General features: G+C 44.7%; 1 protein-coding gene across 3 annotated transcripts in view; it reads right to left on the bottom strand.

Annotated features, from left to right (window-relative positions):
- Positions 1–9,878: 9,878 nt before the first annotated feature.
- The window catches only part of ROBO4 (roundabout guidance receptor 4), a 122,053-nt gene continuing 111,855 nt past the window's right edge, over positions 9,879–20,076 (bottom strand). For all 3 annotated transcript variants that reach the window (XM_063437173.1, XM_063437174.1, XM_063437175.1), the window contains exon 20: positions 9,879–11,145. In XM_063437173.1, coding sequence (XP_063293243.1) covers positions 11,128–11,145 — 18 coding nt within the window. In that variant the 3' untranslated portion in view covers positions 9,879–11,127. The remainder of the gene's footprint in view (positions 11,146–20,076) is intronic.

The raw sequence follows: 20,076 nt of genomic DNA, 5'->3' as shown, positions 1-20,076 counted from the left end.
ACCAATTACAAATGTCAGCATAAGGCTGAGGGCAATCTGGGAAACAAGGAATGGAAAACTATCAACCGACTATCCGGATCCCGTGCGCGCGGGGTCCTGGTAGGCTGTTGGTAGTCCGAGGAAAGCTGGAGACGTTCTCCGCAATCCACGAGTGCCCGGGAGGTCGGAGGAGACCAAGTCAGGCCTCACGACGACCTGAGCGAATAGGAAAAGGAAGTCATGAAAAAAAAAAAAAAAAAAAAAACAACAATAAACGAAGATAAGAGAAAATACACCCATTCTATCTCGGATAGAATGTAAACAGCAGGCCGGAAGGTAAGAAAAGTAAATCCCACTGGACAGGGCCAGGAGCTAACCTAACGCAGGAAAAAACTACCGAACCTATAGGGACTCCGGGAGGCATATACAGAGTAGATGGTAAAGACAAGGGAAAAACACAGCTTTCTCCTGAAGGAGTCCGAATACCGGTCCCTGCCGGTGCGAAGTTCTCCTTGGAGACGTGCAGTCGCCGGTTTGGAGTAAACCGTGGATGTGTACGGGGTCTTCATAAGAAACTTTGCCCTTCGGGCATGAGGTTTAGGGCCTTCACCCTTCCCGCCATATTCAGATGGCCGTATACTGGTGTCCTCTCGAACACTATGGCAATGGTGTTTGCCCGGACACCTGCCTATCTCCTTGTCACTGGTGTGCACTGGGTTTTCCTCAGTGATATTACCCCAGGCCTGCGGCCAAAAGGGGTTCGGTACCAATAGCGTAGGCCCGTCCTTAGGGCATAGTCTCAGCAGGTCAAACGAATGGACACAGAAAGGTTAGCCAAGCAAATAGTCACAGGCATAGCCGGCCATCCAAGTAGGCACCGACATAGCAGGCTATCCAATGGGGCACAGACATAGCAGGCCATTTTATTGGGCACAGGTATTGCAGGCCAATCTTATGGGCCAGACCTAGCAGGCCAATCTTATGGGCACAGACATAGCAGGCCAATCTTATGGGCACAGACATAGCAGGCCAATCTTATGGGCACAGACATAGCAGGCCAATCTTATGGGCACAGACATAGCAGGCCAATCTTATGGGCACAGACACAGCAGGCCAATCTTATGGGCACAGACACAGCAGGCCAATCTTATGGGCACAGACACAGCAGGCCAATCTTATGGGCACAGACACAGCAGGCCAATCTTATGGGCACAGACACAGCAGGCCAATCTTATGGGCACAGACACAGCAGGCCAATCTTATGGGCACAGACACAGCAGGCCAATCTTATGGGCACAGACATAGCAGGCCGTTCTTATGGGCACAGACATAGCAGGCCAATCAATGGGGCACAGACATAGCAGGGCATACCCCGGTGTTGTATTCCGACAATAGCAGCGGGTCAATCTGTGTAGAGCCCCCTATATGTGTAATGAAAACCAGGGAACCTAGGGTGAAATAACTCCAATATGCAAACCCCCCTAGGCAGAGGTAATGTGTCTACAGATATACAGGAAACTGTTAGACCTTAATGCTTGTGGCCAAAAATAAGGATATCCTGATGCAGGAAAACTCAGAAGTACAGGGTGTATTGCCTACAGGCTGATCTCCAGCCCTTGAAGAAATATAGAAGTAAAAATATATAAAATATATGTTTGATCACATAATTGCTATATGTCTCTATATGGATATGCACCCTGAGCAGGGTGGGAGGTGGTCCTCCCTGACTGCCAGAGAATTAGGTTGGGGTCTGAATACACCCTGCCTATAGATGGGGGAGGAGAAAGCCCCTCCACAGACCTCCGCCAAGAACGGTACTGGCGGGGAAGGAGCTGCGCGTGGGCCCGCCCCCCCGCACACACGCGGTCCGCGGGCGGAGGCGGCCGCAGTGAAGCCTCTACGTGGAGGAAACGATCCGACCACCGGGTACTTGCGCTCACTCGCGAGTACCCCTGCGACCGCGTAGAACACACAGGACCCACGTGGTCCGCGGCGGAGACGGCTGTCGCGAAGCAGCCATGTGGGAAAGAAGATCCGGTCGCCGGGTACTCGTGCTCACTCGCGAGTACCCCTGCGACCGGGTAAAACACACGGGACCCACGGGGGGGGGACGGCTGCAGCGAAGCAGCCACGTGGGAAAGAAGATCCGGCCGCCGGGTGGTCGTGCTCACTCGCGAGCATACCGGCAGCTGGAAAAAACACACTGGGCTGGCGGAGATTAACTCCGCGGTCCCAGATCTCGGGGGACAGAGGAGGCAAATGCTTTGGAGGTAGAAGCAGCGATGATCCGAAGTACAGACACCGAAGAAAAATCGCACAAGGCCTATAACCTACTGCATTTACAGGAAAAAAATCCCATAAGCACAAAACACACTGCATTATAAAAAATAAAATGCCACAAGGCCTATAACCTACTGCATTTACAGGAAAAAAAATCCCATAAGCACAAAACACAATGCAATATAAAAATAAAATGCCACAAGGCCTATAACCTACTGCATTTACAGGAAAAAATCCCATAAGCACAAAACACACTGCATTATGAAAAATAAAATGCCACAAGGCCTATAACCTACTGCATTTACAGGAAAAAATCCCATAAGCACAAAACAAACTGCATTATAAAAAATAAAATGCCACAAAGCCTATAACCTACTGCATTTACAGGAAAAAATCCCATAAGCACAAAACACACTGCATTATAAAAAATAAAATGCCACAAGGCCTATAACCTACTGCATTTACAGGAAAAAATCCTATAAGCACAAAACACACTGCATTATAAAAAATAAAATGCCACAAGGATAAAGCACTGTATATAAAAATAAAATGCCATAAGGATAAAACATACTGCATTATAAAGATAAAATGCCATAAGGATAAAACCTACTGTATATAAAAATAAAATGCCACAAGGATAAAACATTGTATATAAAAATAAAATGCCATAAGGATAAAACATACTGCATTATAAAAATAAAATGCCATAAGGATAAAACCTACTGTATATAAAAATAAAATGCCATAAGGATAAAACCTACTGTATATAAAAATAAAATGCCATAAGGATAAAAACCTACTGTATATAAAAATAAAATGCCATAAGGATAAAAACCTACTGTATATAAAAATAAAATGCCAGAAGGATAAAACATACTGCATTATAAAATAAAATGCCATAAGGATAAAACATACTGCATTATAAACATAGAATGCCATAAGGATAAAAATATTGCATTTACATGAATACAATCCCACATGGATAGAACATACTGCATAATAAGAATAGAATCCCACAAGGATATAACATACTGCATTATAAAAATAAAATCCCCTAAGGATTACAACAATACTGCATTTATAAGGCTAAAAGACTGAATATAAGCAATAAAAACCCAAAGCCACCCACTATAAGCAGGAGGCAGTGGTACTCTGACCTGTACTGACTGCAGAGCAGCAAAGAAAGAGGAAATGATGCATGGGGAGGGGAGTTTTATAGTACCTAACTTTTTTCTGATTGGTTGTTTTTTCTGTGCTGCTGTGGAGTTCTAGTAAAGAGAGACTTAAGCAAATACGAAGCCTCCTGTCATGTTATAAAATTGTGGTTTTTTTGGCAGATTATATTTTATTGGGTTGTTGTGGAAGTGCGGACAGAGAAGGCATTGTTGTGCTGTTTGCTTGTGTTAGCGGAAGTGGCCATTAAACTGTCAGCCTTGTCTGATTGATTGTAAGATCCGTCTCTGTCTATCGCTCTCTGCAATTATTGCCATGTAAACGCTCTGTCCTCCAAATTCCTCTTCAATCCTTCCAGATCAGCAAGAAATTCTACACTGAAAATCTGGAGGAAAAACGTTCATCTTTACCCAAGCAATGCTACAATAAAATGAAATCAACGGAGAACATTGTGACGGACCCTCCATCAATGGAGGCTCCTAGTACTTACCAAGGACCATAAGCACTGCAGACCCCACGAACCGCCGCAGCTTGGTTGGGATCTCGCCGTCTCCTACCCACCCTGGACCTACAACAAGGCTCCAGGCTCCAGAGGGTGAACCTCTCTTCCTTCAGAGAGCGAAGCAGGAACAGCTCTTAGAAGATCTAGTGATTAGCATCCAGGGGAGTATGCAGAGTATAGCAATCACCAGTGTGATTATAGCAGTTCCCTACAACACGAGACGAGGCTGCGAGTTGAAAGTAAGACGGTCTGAGAGTTTAATGGCACAGATTGGATTTTTATACAGTTTTTCAGGCCAGAGGCACACCCACTGGACCTGATGGAGGACAGGGACACAAGGGACGTAAACCAATGAAAACAGTAATAAACAGTACGACACTCCCACATACAGTAAACAATCCCTCCCCTCTGCCTGTGATATAATTAAGGCAGTTAATGCATTAACTTAATTATCCACAGGCAGAAAAAACACACATTTTTATAGTCTGATAAGTACCCCAAAACACAAAACATTATATCCCCATAAATCTTACATCCCCTGATAGCCCTGATCTGGGTGAACAACATATCCAAAAATCACCCAGATCAGGGGTTCAGAAATTTTTTGGAAGTCATATTTATGCCCAGGCGAACCCAGGTTTTCATGCCAAAAATAGTTCCAGGGCATTAGCGGCTAAGTCCCGATGAAGTCTTTTTGCGGTTTTAGTCCATGTGAACAAGATGGCCACGTGTTCGAATGTCGAATGGCGGCCATTTCGACTGTTCAGGAGTTCGAAGAACCAATGTTTAAAGTGCCAATAGCCACAAATAGGGTCTCTCAGCCAAAATAAATTAAAGGGGCCATAGTCACAGGGCAAAAGGCTGGCAAGTAGTCCTCTCCAAAGCCCAGTGGCGAAGTGACTTTCGTCACAAACATTAATAAAAATTTGCCATCAGATTAGCGGATATAAATTACCCCCAGGGTTTGGAGATTTGATGCTGGGATAGGGAGGTGGTATGGCCGGACATGGTTGATACTGTGAGACACACAGCGCCATTCAAACTCTCTGATGGGGTCCATTGTACCGGCTGTCGCAGCTCAGAGAAGTTTTAGACAAAAAACATGACAGAAAAAAGCATGATAGAAAAGGCCTAAAATATATGGTGTGCGTCCTGACACAAGTGGTGCAAGTGGCATGCCGCAGCTGTGATTTCAGGGCTGATGGAGCATAGACCCCTCGACCCTCTAACGCAGTATACTATATTCTAGTATAACAATCCACAGTGGATCGGCAGACTGTAAACTCTAAACCCCCTGTCTTGGTTGGGGAATTATGGGATCTGAAATCAGGCACTCTGAGGCTGTAGGCAGAAACTACTATCACTTTCAGCCAGGCACTGTATCGGCATCTTGAACATTTTCCTAGGAAGAGGCAGAGGACTGACATTTATGGGTAACACTGTTGAAGAACTCGGCCTTGGGTGATGGGAGTTGCCATCTGTAGCATATTCACAGTATTCAACCTTGGGGTTTGGAGTTTTCTTGATTTATTTTGATGAGCCACCACTGGTGAAGGGTACGTCAGGGGCTCTAACTATGTTCCCAAAGCTGGTGTAGCTTCAATGGTTATCAGACCAGCTATCCAGTCTGTTCGTTAATCTAATAGATTGGGAAGTTGATTTTTTTTGGTATTATACTTTAGATTTTTCATGTTTCTCCTGAATTAGGTAGTTTCTCTCCACAGCTGCCAGGTACCTTCTAAAACTACTGCCCACTTTGTTATTTCGGGAGGGGAGGAGTATAGATTGGTGGTGCCCTTGAAGGCACAAGTATAGGTATTTCCCCCTCCCCTTGTATAGGTATAGCACCAAATTAGTTTAGTTTACCTAGATTGTTGGTTTGCAGCTGTCAGAGTGTTAGGCCAGACTGTGAGCTCCAGTCTGTACCATGTATACTACCCTGTTGCTATTCTTGCTAATTAATGAAGTGAAACTTTCTATCACCTTATCACAGCTCTGTTTCTTGTCATTGCTACTTTGTTTATTATTCCATTATACAGGCAGTGGATATCACATTTATTTATTTATAAAATATTTTACCACGAAAGATACATTGAGATTTCTCTCATTTTCAAGTATGTCCCGGGTCCACAAAACACTGCATTGATACATTAGGGTACAATAAAATACAAAAACAATATCAGGGAGATTTTACATTATGTTATTGGTTCTGTATGTACATATTTTTTTATTGCTTGTATATATTTATTTAGTTTTTATCTATACCAATAAAAGTTATGTTTTATTTAACTCTTGGGGTGTATTTTGCAAATATTTAGGTTCTTGTAGTCTTTTTGAGGTTGATATCTTTAACCATATACTCATTTCCCCACAACCCTCATTGTTGTTGTTTTTATAGTTAGTTCACTATTTAGGGGCAATGCCACATTTTGAGGGTGTTGGTATACTTGGCTCCAATCCCCATTAAGTTATTGATTTATTTTTGTACTCACGGTGCTGTGAATGGCAACTACCAACAATCTCAGCCAGCATGATGGCTCAGTCCTTCACATTATGAATTTCACAAAATACCTGTCAATCATTTAGAACACAGAAGGAAATAAGCGGGCGTAAACATTTTTATTAAAGATTATCAAATAAATCACTTTAATTCATGTAATTTTTTTTTTTTTGCAGAAACTGATAATTTTAGAACACATAGTATGTGTTAATAATAATACGGTAGTACATTATTAAGCAAATCCCATATTTTTAGATGAACAAAAAGGCATATACGTTCATTGTGAATAGACCCCAAAACCTGGCCCTAAGTGGCCCCTGAGAGCCTAACTGTAATATGATCATTTATTTTGCAATCTTTTTTGTGTGTGAAATTACTAAATTTGTCCGATGTTTGTAAAAATATCATTATTAAACAACAGTATCTCTCTCTGGTAAAGCAATCAGAAAGCAATTAACAGCTTCAAAGTCCTTATACCATAACCTTATAGCTGCAGTTATAATATACACTGTGTGCGGGGAGACAGGGACCTCCTTACACCATAACCTTATAGCTGCAGTTATAATACACCGTGTGCAGGGAGACAGGGGACCTCCTTACACCATAACCTTATAGCTGCAGTTATGATACACTGTGTGTGGGGAGACAAGGGACCTCCTTACACCATAACCTTATAGCTGCAGTTATAATACACTGTGTGCAGGGAGACAGGGGACCTCCTTACACCATAACCTTATAGCTGCAGTTATAATACACTGTGTGCGGGGAGACAGGGGAAATCCTTACACCATAACCTTATAGCTGCAGTTATAATACACTGTGTGCAGGGAGACAGGGGATCTACTTACACCATAACCTTATAGCTGCAGTTATAATACACTGTGTGCAGGGAGACAGGGGACCTCCTTACACCATAACCTTATAGCTGCAGTTATGATACACTGTGTGCTGGGAGACAGGGACCTCCTTACACCATAACCTTATAGCTGCAGTTATAATACACTGTGTGCAGGGAGACAGGGGACCTCCTTACACCATAACCTTATAGCTGCAGTTATAATACACTGTGTGCGGGGAGACAGGGGACCTCCTTACACCATAACCTTATAGCTGCAGCTATAATACACTGTGTGTGGGGAGACAGGGGACCTCCTTACACCATAACCTTATAGCTGCAGCTATAATACACTGTGTGCAGGGAGACAAGGGGACCTCCTTACACCATAACCTTATAGCTGCAGTTATAATACACTGTGTGCCGGGAGACAGGGGACCTCCTTACACCATAACCTTATAGCTGCAGTTATGATACACTGTGTGTGGGGAGACAAGGGACCTCCTTACACCATAACCTTATAGCTGCAGTTATAATACACTGTGTGCGGGGAGACAGGGGACCTCCTTACACCATAACCTTATAGCTGCAGCTATAATACACTGTGTGCAGGGAGACAAGGGACCTCCTTACACCATAACCTTATAGCTGCAGTTATAATACACTGTGTGTGGGGAGACAGGGGACCTCCTTACACCATAACCTTTTAGCTGCAGTTATGATACACTGTGTGTGGGGAGACAAGGGACCTCCTTACACCATAACCTTATAGCTGCAGTTATAATGCACTGTGTGCGGGGAGACAGGGGACCTCCTTACACCATAACCTTATAGCTGCAGTTATAATACACTGTGTGCGGGGAGACAGGGGAAATCCTTACACCATAATCTTATAGCTGCAGTTATAATACACTGTGTGCAGGGAGACAGGGGATCTACTTACACCATAACCTTATAGCTGCAGTTATGATACACTGTGTGCTGGGAGACAGGGACCTCCTTACACCATAACCTTATAGCTGCAGTTATAATACACTGTGTGCTGGGAGACAGGGACCTCCTTACACCATAACCTTATAGCTGCAGTTATGATACACTGTCTGTGGGGAGACAGGGGACCTCCTTACACCATAACCTTATAGCTGCAGTTATGATACACTGTGTGCTGGGAGACAGGGACCTCCTTACACCATAACCTTATAGCTGCAGTTATAATACACTGTGTGCGGGGAGACAGGGGACCTCCTTACACCATAACCTTATAGCTGCAGTTATGATACACTGTGTGTGGGAGACAGGGGACCTCCTTACACCATAACCTTATAGCTGCAGTTATAATACACTGTGTGCGGGGAGACAGGGGACCTCCTTACACCATAACCTTATAGCTGCAGTTATAATACACTGTGTGCTGGGAGACAGGGACCTCCTTACACCATAACCTTATAGCTGCAGTTATAATACACCGTGTGCGGGGAGACAGGGGACCTCCTTACACCATAACCTTATAGCTGCAGTTATAATACACTGTGTGCAGGGAGACAGAGGACCTCCTTACACCATAACCTTATCGCTGCAGTTATAATACACTGTGTGTGGGGAGACAGGGGACCTCCTTACACCATAACCTTATAGCTGCAGTTATAATACACTGTGTGTGGGGAGACAGGGGACCTCCTTACACCATAACCTTATAGCTGCAGTTATAATACACTGTGTGTGGGGAGACAGGGGACCTCCTTACACCATAACCTTTTAGCTGCAGTTATGATACACTGTGTGTGGGGAGACAAGGGACCTCCTTACACCATAACCTTATAGCTGCAGTTATAATACACCGTGTGCAGGGAGACAAGGGACCTCCTTACACCATAACCTTATAGCTGCAGTTATAATACACTGTGTGCTGGGAGACAGGGGACCTCCTTACACCATAACCTTATGGCTGCAGTTATAATACACTGTGTGCGAGGGAGACAGGGAGCCTCCTTACACCATAACCTTATAGCTGCAGTTATAATACACTGTGTGCGGGGAGACAGGGGACCTCCTTACACCATAACCTTATAGCTGCAGTTATAATACACTGTGTGCAGGGAGACAGGGGACCTCCTTACACCATAACCTTATGGCTGCAGTTATAATACACTGTGTGCGAGGGAGACAGGGAGCCTCCTTACACCATAACCTTATAGCTGCAGTTATAATACACTGTGTGCGGGGAGACAGGGGACCTCCTTACACCATAACCTTATAGCTGCAGTTATAATACACTGTGTGCGGGGAGACAGGGGACCTCCTTACACCATAACCTTATAGCTGCAGTTATAATACACTGTGTGCAGGGAGACAGGGGACCTCCTTACACCATAACCTTATAGCTGCAGTTATAATACACTGTGTGCGGGGAGACAGGGGACCTCCTTACACCATAACCTTATGGCTGCAGTTATAATACACTGTGTGCGGGGAGACAAGGGATCTTTCTTTCATCAGCTAGGCTTTTTAGAAGAAAAAATCCAAACTTGGCCACCATGATTTATTATTTACAAGAGTAAAAGACGTCTCCCACCCACCTTGTTTTCTGTTCATTAAAACACCAGGAAGTGCAGGTTTAAAAGGTTTATTTAAATAAACTAAATTTTTAACATCTAGAATCTCAGAAGGAAATGTAATTGAACATCTGGAATAAAGGTTAAACAAACATCCGTATATATCTGGCGTTTATTTGCCATAGTCTTCCAACAACAGCAAAATAAACATTTAAACATTTTATTTACAGAATGCGCTCATTCCTTACGATTTATTCTACAACAAAATCGGCTAAAGTATAAAAAAATCAAGTGTAGAATTTCTGTAATTTACTTCATATTTGTTAGTATTTAATGTTCTATTAGGTTCCCTGCTTTATATCAATGTGATGTCAGCAAGATCCAAACTGGGCTACGAGGAGAAACATTCATCCCGTGTTACGTGATGCAAATCGGAACCAAGTTTCAGAGGAATTGCATAGAAATTCATAGAAAGTTAAGATTATTATAATATTAATTGTTCTAGATCTCTCCAGTGATTTCAGCAAACCAAGTATTATGGAGAATTGAATTGGATGTTAATCTGGAAAAACAGCAGACGTAGCATTTGTCAGATTACGCTAATTTATCATTTAGTTGCTATAATAAGCCGCTGCTACCTACTCTAGAGGACGTTGCACAGATTATTAATGATATTAATTACAGAATATTAGTTATATTAGGACATATTACTACTCAAGGCTTTGACTTAGTTGTATAAATATTTCCGTCCACTTAACTTTTCTATTTTAGACACTTTGCTACAGTTATAATGTTTTATATTAATAGTGGATTAATCTATATATATTTTTTCCAAGGTTTATTTTTTTTCCCCTAACACATTAACAAAGCGCTATCTTTAATCTTAAAAAATATTTTACGGAAAATAACGAATATTCGCCATTAATTGTAGCTAGAGGAGAAAATAGAAGGATTCCTTTGTATATACTTGAATATATTTATCTCTTGAAATAGAATCTATTTTAATGTAATCAATAAGTCCTACACTGCTGCCCCGGCATTGCTTATACAAGAGATTCCTGTGTAATTATTACAATAACAAGGATATAACATGACACCAGTATATGTATTGCTGGGACAAAGTTTAATCTCCTGGTTAAACAGAATAAACTGAGTACAATCTCTCTGATCACCGACTTAATTACTAGCATTTCCTATGGTCGTATCACTAGGATTGGCTGGGAATGACAGGCCTGTGCATGGCTCCCACCGCTCTATAGACGTGTGTCTTCCAACTGGCGGTCCGCTTCACGGAGATTTGCTCATGTTAATTAAAAGGATTGATCTGAAATGTGATAAGAATAAACACACAATATGTAAATTAAGATACCGGTAATCACTTTAACATTCCTGTCTTAATACATAACAAATACAAAAAAAAAAACACCAACAAACATCATTTGAACATAAAAATGACACGTCTGAAGCTGTGTAAGGGTGGCCGCCTTATAATAGTTTAGAATATTGGACAGCCCATGCACCACCCATTTCCACTAACTCCGAAAGCAAAGAAAATGTTACTCTTGGTCGTTTGTGCTTCCAAATAAAGGACGCCAATAGATTTTGAAGTTGAGCACTATAGGTCGAGGGGATTGAAATTGTCCGAGTTCTGAAAATAAAGAATATTTTTGGAAGTACCATCATTTTTTTTTATAAATTCTTTATTTTGAAAGATTTTGTTGTTTGGGGTTGGGGTACAGAAAAGAAAACTTGGGGATGCATAATTGGTACCTGTTTCACAGAGCAGGTATGTTTTAACATGACAATTTATCAAGCTTAACAGTTTTACATGTCTGTAACAGTTTGTTTCATACATTATTTGCAGTGGTCGTTCTTGTTGTTCAAAATACAATACAATTGTTTATAGAGTTAGTTTTTGGGCGTTTGTTCATTGGCCCAGTGTTACAGATGTGTTTCGTATCATCTTTTCCTTGTCTAATGGTTGGGGTGGGGTACAAAAAGAAAAGAAGAAGGGGGGGGGATTGGATATCCTAATATTTTGTCCTTTTGTCTTTGCTCTGATGTCGTATCCTCTTACTGATTTGTGGGTCGGGTTTGTCTGGCATCTGGTGTGTGTGTGAGTTTATGGGGGATTAGCTTAGGCAATTCGGTTGTAGCACTTCTCTGTAGTGTCTGTGGGTTTTGGAGGGATTGGGTTGGGGGGTGTGAGTCTGATGTTTGCTTGTCGTTGCGTCTGTGGTGGGTTTTTGTAGCCTTTTGGAAGGTTGTGCGTGTAGTCGTATGTGGTGACGGTTGATCGTGTGTGTGGGTGTTGGTTCTTGTTGGAGTTTCGTTTCGAGGTGTTTTGAGGTGTCATTGTGTGTCCTGTGGGATGGGTCTGTTTGTGTTGATCTCCCCTGGTTAGTGGGAGGGTGTTTGTTGTGTAGTGGTCCTCCTCGTGAGTCCACTTTCTCTTCCTTTCTTATGTGTGGGCTCGGTGTGAGTGCGCCCTTGGTTAATGTCTTTGCGGTTTCGGGTGTAGGTCTTTATCAATTAAGCGCTCTCCGTAGAGGGGTTTTGTGGGTTTTGTGAGTGGTGGGTTGGGTTGTGTTTTGAAGGTGGTGGTGGGTGTGTGTGTTTCGCCAGCGGGTGGGGATTGTTCCCTTCTTATTTCTTATGGCAGGGTTGGGAATTCATAGAACCAGGGGTCCCAGATCTTGTTGTGGTGTTTTGTAGTGTCATGGATTAAAGCGGACATTTCGTCCATTTTTATAGTGTCTTTGATTTTCCGCTTAATTGTGTCCATTGTTGGGGTATCTGGGCTACCCCATTTTTCTGCGATTGCTCTTCTGGTGGCCAGAGCTATTTTGGCGATGAGTTTGTTTTGGGCCCGTGGTGTGTCTGCCAGGGGTTTGGACAGGAGCCATATCCATGGGTCCAGCGGGATGTTAGTGTGCAAGATCTGTGAAACCATAGTAGCAATTTGGTGCCATAGTTGCGCTGTGTGGGGGCATTCCCACCACATGTGAAGGTATGTTCCCTTCTGTCCGCAGCCCTTCCAGCATGAGTCGTTGTCTGACCTGCCCATCTGCTTGAGTCTTAAGGGGGTGAGGTACCACCTCATGAGGGTCTTGTAAGCCTGCTCTTTATGGTTGACGCAAATTGAGATGGTAGCTATAGCTTCCCAAATGTCGGCCCAGTCTGATGGGTCTTCTGCCGGGCCTAAGTCCCTCTCCCAAGCCGACACGTACGTGAGTGCTCCGTCTTTGGTGTGTTGTATTATGTGTGAGTATATCTCTGAGATTTGGCCTTTACGTGCTGGGGTTTGTAGGCATTGTTTTTCAAAGAGTGTCTGCTTTCTGGTCCCTCCCTGAGTTATTGTCGGGGTTTCTAGAAAGCTTTTTATTTGTATGTGGCGAAACATGTCGAAGGTGCGAAAAGGAGTGTTTTGTGGAAGTTCTGCGAATGGAATCGGGCGGCCGTCTTTGTAAAAGTGTTGTAGTCTCGTGAGGTCATTATCTTCGAAGCGGGTAAAGTCTTTGGGCGTCATGCCCGGTGGGAATTGAGTGTTCCGGAGTATGGGGGTTAGCGGGGAAATTTGGGTTGTCAGGCCATGTTTGTGTACGATTTTATCCCATACCTTAATAGTGTTTAGGATTGCGGGTGATGTTTGAGGGAGGGGGGGTCTCGCTGGTTTGGGCAGCCATATATACATTGAGGGGAAATCCCTGCCAAAAATATTGTGTTCCAGGTCGACCCATCTCTTTGCCCCTGGTGGAACGTGCCAGTTCTGTGCTTGTGCCAGCTGTGCAGCCTGATAATAATGAGTGAGGTGCGGGAGGCCCAGACCTCCTTGTTTGTTGGGTACATATAGGGTCTGTCTTTTTATTCTAGCGCGTCTGTTGGCCCATATAAATTTATCGATCTTTGACTGCAGCTGTTTGAAGTCTGTGGGGCGTATTGGGATCGGAAGAGTTTGGAATAGGTATAAAAGTCGCGGTAGGGCGTTCATCTTGACAGACGCCAACCGTCCTAGCCAGGATATCGGCATGTCTTGCCATCTATCTATGTCGCGGGTGATGTTTTGAATTGTAGGTGTGTAGTTCAGGTCATAGCAAAGGGAAAGGTCTGCCGGGATGGTTATACCCAGGTATTTAATGTGATTGAGAGTAAGGTCGAATGGATATATGTTGTGTATAGCTGTTTTAGTGGTGGGGTCTATGTGTATTGGTAGTACCTCCGTTTTGTTAATGTTGAGTTTATATCCCGAGACCTTGGCGTAGGCATGCAGGGCGTCTAAGAGTGGTGGTAGGGATGTGACTGGTTCTGTAATTGTTAGGAGCAGGTCGTCTGCGTACGCCGCCGTTTTGTATTCTTCCCCTCGTATCGTCATTCCTTTTATGTCCCTATGAAGTCTGAGGATTTGTAGGAGTGGTTCTAGGGACAGAGCGAAAAGTACTGGGGAAAGTGGGCATCCCTGGCGAGTACCGTTATGGATTGTGAAGGTTGGAGGGCGTGTGAGTGGGAGGAGGAGGTGTGCTTGTGGTGAGGCATAAAGCACGTGCAGGGCATTCATGAATTTTTGTGGGAGTCCAAATTTTTCTAGTGTGGCGAATAGGAAGGGCCATAGGAGCCTATCAAATGCCTTTTCGGCGTCTAGTGATAGGAAGAGGGTTGGGGTGTGTGTCTTGTGGGCTGACCAGATGAGGTTGTATGTCCGTCTCGTGTTGTCGCTTGCCTGTCGTGTCGGTATGAAGCCCACTTGATCTGGGTTTATTAGTGTGGTTAGGTTGGGGCTTAGGCGGTCTGCTAGAATTTTGGTGAATATTTTAATGTCCACATTTAGGAGTGAGATTGGTCGGTAATGTCCAGGGTCGAGGTTAGTTTTGTTGGGCTTAGGTAGGAGGCATATATTCGCCTGTAGCATGTTATTCGGTAGTTGGTCTCCCTGTAGGATGGTGTTGTATAGTGTGCACAAGTGTGGTATCAGATTGGGTGCGAATGTCTTGTAATATAGCCCAGTAAACCCATCTGGACCTGGGCTTTTGTTGGGCTTTAGCTCTTTTATCGTTCTTGCGAGTTCTTCTGGTGTTATGGGGTTGGCTAGGGTCTGTGCCGCTTCTGTGGCTAGGGAGGGTAGTGGTATTTGGGCTAGGTATTGGTCTATTAGTGTTTTGGTCAGTGTTGGGTGGTGTCGTGTTTCAGGGGTGTGGTCATATAAGGATCTGAAGTATTCTTGAAAGACTCTGGCGATTCTGTCTGGGTCTTCTGTGGTGTCTCCATTTGGTGTTGTTATTTTATGTATTTGTTTATGTTCGTTTCTTTTTTTGAGTCTGCGGGCGAGTAGTGTGTCGGCTTTGTTCGCTTTGTCGTAATATAATTGTTTTGTCCAGAGTATCGCTTTGGCCGAGTCTTTCGCCATGTGTTCTTTTATCTCTGTCTGGCATTTTTTAATTTGTTCGTTGAGTTCTTGTGTTGGGTCTATTTTGTGTTTGGCCTCCAGGGTTCGCAGAGTCTGTAACGTTTGTTCGAGATGGGCTACCTGCTTTTTTTTGTGTATTGACGCTTGGTTAATTAAGGCTCCTCTGATTACGGCTTTGTGTGCCGCCCATAGATTGCCTTCGGAGCTTGCCGTGCCTTTGTTGATTTGGAAGTATTCCGTTATGGCTTTGTCGATTGTTTGTCTGATTTGTGGATTGTGTAGGAGGAGTGGGTTTAGGCGCCACGTCCAGGGTCTCGCCGTTCCGGGTAGGTTGAGCGTTAGCGTTATGTCTGCATGATCAGACCATGTGATGGGGCCTATTGCTGTGTTTTTGATCATGGGTGCTAGTGACGGTGACGCGAGAAAGAGGTCTATGCGGGAGTGTGATTGGTGTGGGTGTGAAAAGAAGGTGTAGTCTAGAGCTGTGGGGTGTTGAGCTCTCCATGTGTCAATGAGGCGTGTGCGTGAAATGAATGCTGAGAGTAGTTTATCTGCGTTCGCTGTTGGTGGTCTATTTTTTCTGCAGGTTTGTGAGCGGCGTCGGTCTACCTTTGGTGATGGGGTAGCGTTGAAGTCGCCACCGATTATGGAGTGGTGAGAGGGAAAGAGGGCTAGGTGAGCCTGTATTGTGTGCCAGAATGCGTTGGTTGGGGCGTTTGGCGCGTATAGGGTGGTAAATGCATAGGATTGCGTGCCTATCTTCCCTGCAACTGTGAGGTATCGGCCTTGAGGGTCCGCTACAGTTTTCTGTATAGAGAGGGGGCAGGATTTTCTTAGTACTATGGCTACCCCGTTATGTTTCTCTTGTGGAGAGCTGGCAAAGTGGTTGACTTTGTAGTGTCGGCTCAGGAGAGGGAACTGTTTGGCTCGAGTGTAGTGCGTTTCCTGCAGTAGAAGTACGTCTGCTTTGGTTCTATTTGCCCATCTCATAAGTTGGTGTCTCTTAGAGGGGTTGTTCAGACCTTTACAGTTGATTGATAGGCAGGTCAGAGTGGCTGGCATGCTGGTTGGTGTTGCAATAGACCGTAGCGTGTGGGTTATCTGTCTGCGGGGGGTTGTTTTGGGTTGTGGAGTGTGGGTTGTGGTTGGGGGGGGGTTGGGGTGGGGTGTGGGTGAGAAGCGCTGTTTTTTGGGGGGGTGTTTGTGTGGGGTTAGGAAGGTTGAACCAGTGGGGTGGGTGGGGGAAAGTGTTGGGAGGGGCCTGGTCTTACCAGTCAATCGCCAGGCGTCGAGTGGGCGGTGTTGGTTGGTGTTGTTGGTGTTTGAGTTTTGTGTATGTGGATTTGTTGTTGCCTGTATGTTTTGGAGTGTGTTAAGTGTAGATAGTTGTGTTTGGTTGTTAGAGTTTGTGGGGAGGAGGGTAGTGTGACTGTGTGTCTCTTTCCCCTCTTCCCCGGGCACGAGGTGTCGTCTCCGCGGGTGCAGTGCGTTTATGGCGGGTTGTATGATTGTATGCTGTGTTGGTACCGGGTAGTCTTTCGGGTCGTATGTACGGTAGTGTTCTGGAATTATGCTTTTTGTGTGTGTGTTTTTGTCCTGTCTGGGGTGGGGTCTTTGTTAAGTCAGTGTACGTGTTCTGGGATTTATGGTAGTTGTAAATGTTTGTCGTTATCCTCATGATGGTGGTATTCTTGTGTGGGTGGTCGTGCTATGGCTGTCGGGTGTGTGTGCAGTCGGGTGCGATTTGGTGTGTTCGTAATTGTGGCCTGTAGGTTTTGCTGACTAACCTGTCTGTGTCTATTTTTCGTTGTAAGACCCAGTTTGCATGCTGATGTGCTGTCGTCAGGGTGTCAGGTTTTCATGAAGCAATAGTGTAGCACTGGTAACATATCTTTAACAAAAATAAACATAAACATAAACAACATGTCATTGAAACTTTTAAACATCACATATATAGTAGGTTCTTAGTATCTTAGCATCAGGTGCTCAGGGTAGGTGTTTAGGTCCTGTGTAGATTGTGGCGGGGTGATCAGTCCCTACTGCCCGGTTCCCGGGTTTCCCTTTTTTGTGGGGGTCATCAACCCTTTACAGTTTGGGTGTTTGTCGTGCAGCATCACTTTAGAAATGCATGTTACCCCTTAGAAATCTAGTAAGTGGGTGCTTCGCGTCAGGTATCGGGGGTTAGCCCCCTGTTGTTTCGTGGGGTTTTTATGCTGCCCTACGTTTCTCTGGGGTGGAGTCCTTCTCCCCCCGGCACCCCCTGTTATATAGCACCCTGTAGTGTCTTACTTATTGGTATGAGTGTGATCATTATGAGCAGTATTATAGACCTTGGTGTGTAGTGGTCCCACATTGGGGTGTGACAGTATTTCCCTGGGGTGTTGTCCTGCATTTTGCCGGGGTGGTGTCCACCCTTTATCGGCGCCCCTTGCTTTAAGTGTACCAGGTATTGGCAACTGTATTGGTTTGATTGCGTCTGTTGCAATTATTGATCTGAGCATTAATGGATATTAGCCTGGTATTTGGGGTATAGCTATATATTATCTGGTGAGCCATCTAGTGTGTTGTCTGGGTGTTGCCCGCCTCCCTCCGGCCACCATTGCCTTGTGTATATCCTGTGGTGGTACCCATATTGATTCATTGGTGTCGGTTGGAGTTCTTATTGTAAACCTTGTTGGGCAGTATCCCAGGATTGGTGTATAGCATTATCGTACTGGCATGTAACCCCTCTTTTAGTCGGGGTGGTACCATCCTCTCCCCGTTACCCTCCCGCCTTAAGTATACCCTGTGGTGGCAATCTTGCTGGCTCGATTGTGTCAGAAGTGGGTCTAAGCATAAACATAAACATAACCATATGTGAACATTAAACCTTAACCCCCTATTGGGGTATAACAGCGTGTTATGACATTGATACTACCGGTCTTGGAGTTATTAATGGAGTCCTTTTACCCGGTCCTTGGCGTGGGTGCCTGGGCTCAGGTAGAATCAGAATTATATGAAGGAGTCCTATGCGCACCAAGCGCTGTTGTTCAGGTGTCCTTTTGTGGATGATCTTGCGAGGCCGGTGAGGTGTTCTTCTTTGACTGTGTGCGCGCCATGTTTGCGCGGGAATCAGTTCGTCGGTTTCGGCTTTCGTTTGCGGTAATTCGGGTGTCTGTCGTCGGGTAACGTAGTTGTAATCCCAGATGTGTCGAGAAATCCCGCATGTCGGAGACTTGGTGGAGGGTGTAAGTTTGATCCCCTTTTTTTACCGTGATTCGGAAGGGGTGCCCCCACGTGTATCGCCAGCCGGCTTCCAGTAGGGCCGTGGTGAGGGGCTTAAGATCCCGGCGTTTTCTCAGTGTTGACGGGGCCAAGTCCTGGTAAAATTGGAGCTGTTGTCCCTGGTAAGTTGGTGGGTGATCTCTCGCTGCTTTCATAAGCTGTTCTTTTACCGGGAAATGTAGCAATTTGACGATGATGTCCCTTGGTGTATTTGAGTTAGGGAATGGGGGCCTCAATGCCCTGTGGGCTCTTTCGATGTAGATGTCTGGCCCCGGGGTGTCTGGTAGTAGGGACTGGAATATGGCTGTGATAGTGGGGAGTATGGCCTCTGGCAGGACAGATTCCGTCAGGCCTCTGATGCGTATGTTTTGCCTGCGAGATCTGTTATTAAGATCCTCCATTCCATCTTCCAGAAATAGGATTCTGTCTTTCAGCATCCCTATGTCTTTGCTGTGATCTAGCACCTGGGTTTGAGTTTCTTTAAGCGCATTTTCTGTGTCGCCGGTGCGTGAGGCCAGTGCCTCTATGTCGCCTTTGAGGCCTGCAATTTGTTTTTCAAGAGCTGCTGTGGTGTAGGCTTTGATGTCTGCCGACGTTTCTTTCAGCATGAGCCGCAGGTCCTCTTTGGTGAGGGGTGTCGAGTGGGTGCTCTCGTGTTCGCTCTCTTCAGAGTCTGAACCGGAGTTTCCCTGGCTCTGGGCCCAAGATGGCTGCCTGTCTTCCTTTGTCCGGAACATCGTGGCCACGGATGGTGTCGAATCCTTTTTCTTTTTTGCTCCCCCCATGAAGGTGAGTGTTGTTGTTGGTTGTGGATAGTTTAGCACCTGTTTAGCACTTTTGTGGAGGCTGATGGATGCGGATTTCGTGCCCGGGGTGAGAGAGCTGAGGGAACACACGTCCTACTCCATTGACAGTTAGGCTCCGCCCCGAAGTACCATCATTTTAATCTGTGGTATGTGGCTTTCTGTTTTAATTTGGCTGAGTAGCAGTTTATGATTACATTTATAAATGGACGTAGTTGATTTCAGAGATTTGTACCCTGAATATGTAAAATTCTCTTTACTCCAGTCTAGGGGAAATTGTAACTCTAGTGAGTGAAGTAAGGCCCTGGGAATGGGAGTTGGCAGGACCTGGGTTTTGTTCGTGTTGTGCTTATACTAGGATAACATATTCCCTTCCCTTCTCCGTTAGACTTTCCCTCAGTCTCCACTCCTTCAAAAAATCTTTGAAAACACACTTCTTCAGGAAAGCATATCAGCACCCTATTACCCCTACTTATACCCTTTGTGTCACATTACCTCGCTCCCTCTACAATGTAAGCTCACTGAGCAGGGCCCTCAACCCCTCTGTTCTTGTGTGTCCAACTTGTCTGGTTACAACTACATGTCTGTTCGTCCACCCATTGTACAGCGCTACGGAATTTGCTGGTGCTATATAAATAATAAAATAATAATAATAATAATATTCCTGCAGCAGGGCCGTAGAGTAGGAAGCGAGAGAGCAGACTATTTTATAAAAGGATTGTTTATATGCGGATTGCAGAATTGACTTCTTTGCTGTAAAGTTTTACTCTATTATATATTATAGGCT

This window comes from Pelobates fuscus, chromosome 11 (assembly GCF_036172605.1).
Source record: "Pelobates fuscus isolate aPelFus1 chromosome 11, aPelFus1.pri, whole genome shotgun sequence".
NCBI lineage: Eukaryota > Metazoa > Chordata > Amphibia > Anura > Pelobatidae > Pelobates > Pelobates fuscus.
Note: the sequence above shows the minus strand (reverse complement) of the source record. Positions and strands in the feature narration are given on the sequence as shown.